Below are 1,291 nucleotides of genomic sequence, written 5' to 3' on the forward strand. Positions count from 1 at the left end.
AAGGAAGTGTAATGAATCCAGCATGAAGGCAGCCGAAGGGGGTCTAGGCCTTCTGCGGTGCTCTCTATGCACATCTCCAGGGGCCGAGGCAGTGTGGAATTCGTGGACACCGCTGCCTTTTCCGTTCCCGTGGATCCGTGGACACTTTAGGTGCACATCACGTTTTTCCAGATGTTTCTTTCACTCCATCTATCTTTCGGAAAATCCAGTGCGCAGGTACTTATAGAATTAGTGGAAACTTGAGCAGACGACATCATCGGTCGTTTTCAGACATGTGCTGCATCCCTCCTCTCCATCCCTCCGTGAATTAATGACAAGGCGCACCGCAGAGGGGAGCGCCCCGGTGTGGTCCAGCCGCTGACTCCCGCCGCCCATCAGGAGCGCGCATCGCTGTGCAGTGCGAACATCCACACGGGGACGCACTGCTCCGGAAAGCCGTCCTGCTTCTCCTGGCCCAGCACCTGCAGCCCACTCTTCCCAATGAGGCTCCGGAGGATGTCCATGTCCCGAGTCACGCTGCTGTCAGAGAGATCTAGGACGCAGCCCTCGCGAGCCACATTGTCCTTCAGGATGATGACACCGTGTTCTTTCAGGCCATCTCGGCACCGGGAGAGAAATGCAAGAAGGTCTTTATCGGTTAGGTACCCTACAGATGAGGCCAAGTAGATAGGGAAACAGGATGGAGTGGTGGGTGGGAAGGAAGGTGAATAGGAGAGAATCAGGAGACCATCTGTCACTCACTCGTGAATTAGTTAATAGCCTGGATTGTTTTCTTCGCAGGAGGCACTGAGAATTTAGATAAGAGGACAGATCCTTTTTGACGGGGTGCAGTGCCCTGTCTATAAAATAGATATTATCCTACCTTGTCTGTGTACCTCATAGATGTCAGGTAAATTATTGCCCATCCCATGGGTCCCCTCTATGTCCCCCGGACAACCCAACTCTATCGTGACTCCTCCGTGTTTCCTCCTACACACACAGACACACACAGACACACACACACAGACACACACACACACACACACACACACTCACTCACATCTAATTCACTATTGTCTCATGTCCTGGAAATTGAAATCTAAGAAAGTCTAGTTTTGCCAATAAATGGGGATAAACTTTCTATAGCCCCACTTCTTAAAGTTTTTCAAGTATTTAGGTTTTTTAGGATTCGGATTGTTCCAGAGGCACTCCATCCCTAGAGATGGGACTCGTCCAGCTTACGGAGAGTGCATTAGGGGAGAACTCTGAAAGACCAGAGCTTCTCAGGGGCTCCCGTGATGCCTAAGGCTAG

General features: G+C 51.1%; 1 protein-coding gene across 1 annotated transcript in view; it reads right to left on the bottom strand.

Moving 5' to 3' along the window:
• Positions 1–350: 350 nt before the first annotated feature.
• Positions 351–1,291, bottom strand: part of METTL11B (methyltransferase like 11B) — an 18,048-nt gene continuing 17,107 nt past the window's right edge. The window contains exon 4 of the mRNA XM_011371718.1: positions 351–646. Within this exon, the coding sequence (XP_011370020.1) occupies positions 375–646 (272 nt within the window). The 3' untranslated portion in view covers positions 351–374. The remainder of the gene's footprint in view (positions 647–1,291) is intronic.

This window comes from Pteropus vampyrus, unplaced genomic scaffold (assembly GCF_000151845.1).
Source record: "Pteropus vampyrus isolate Shadow unplaced genomic scaffold, Pvam_2.0 Scaffold194, whole genome shotgun sequence".
In the NCBI taxonomy this organism is placed as follows: Eukaryota; Metazoa; Chordata; class Mammalia; order Chiroptera; family Pteropodidae; genus Pteropus; species Pteropus vampyrus.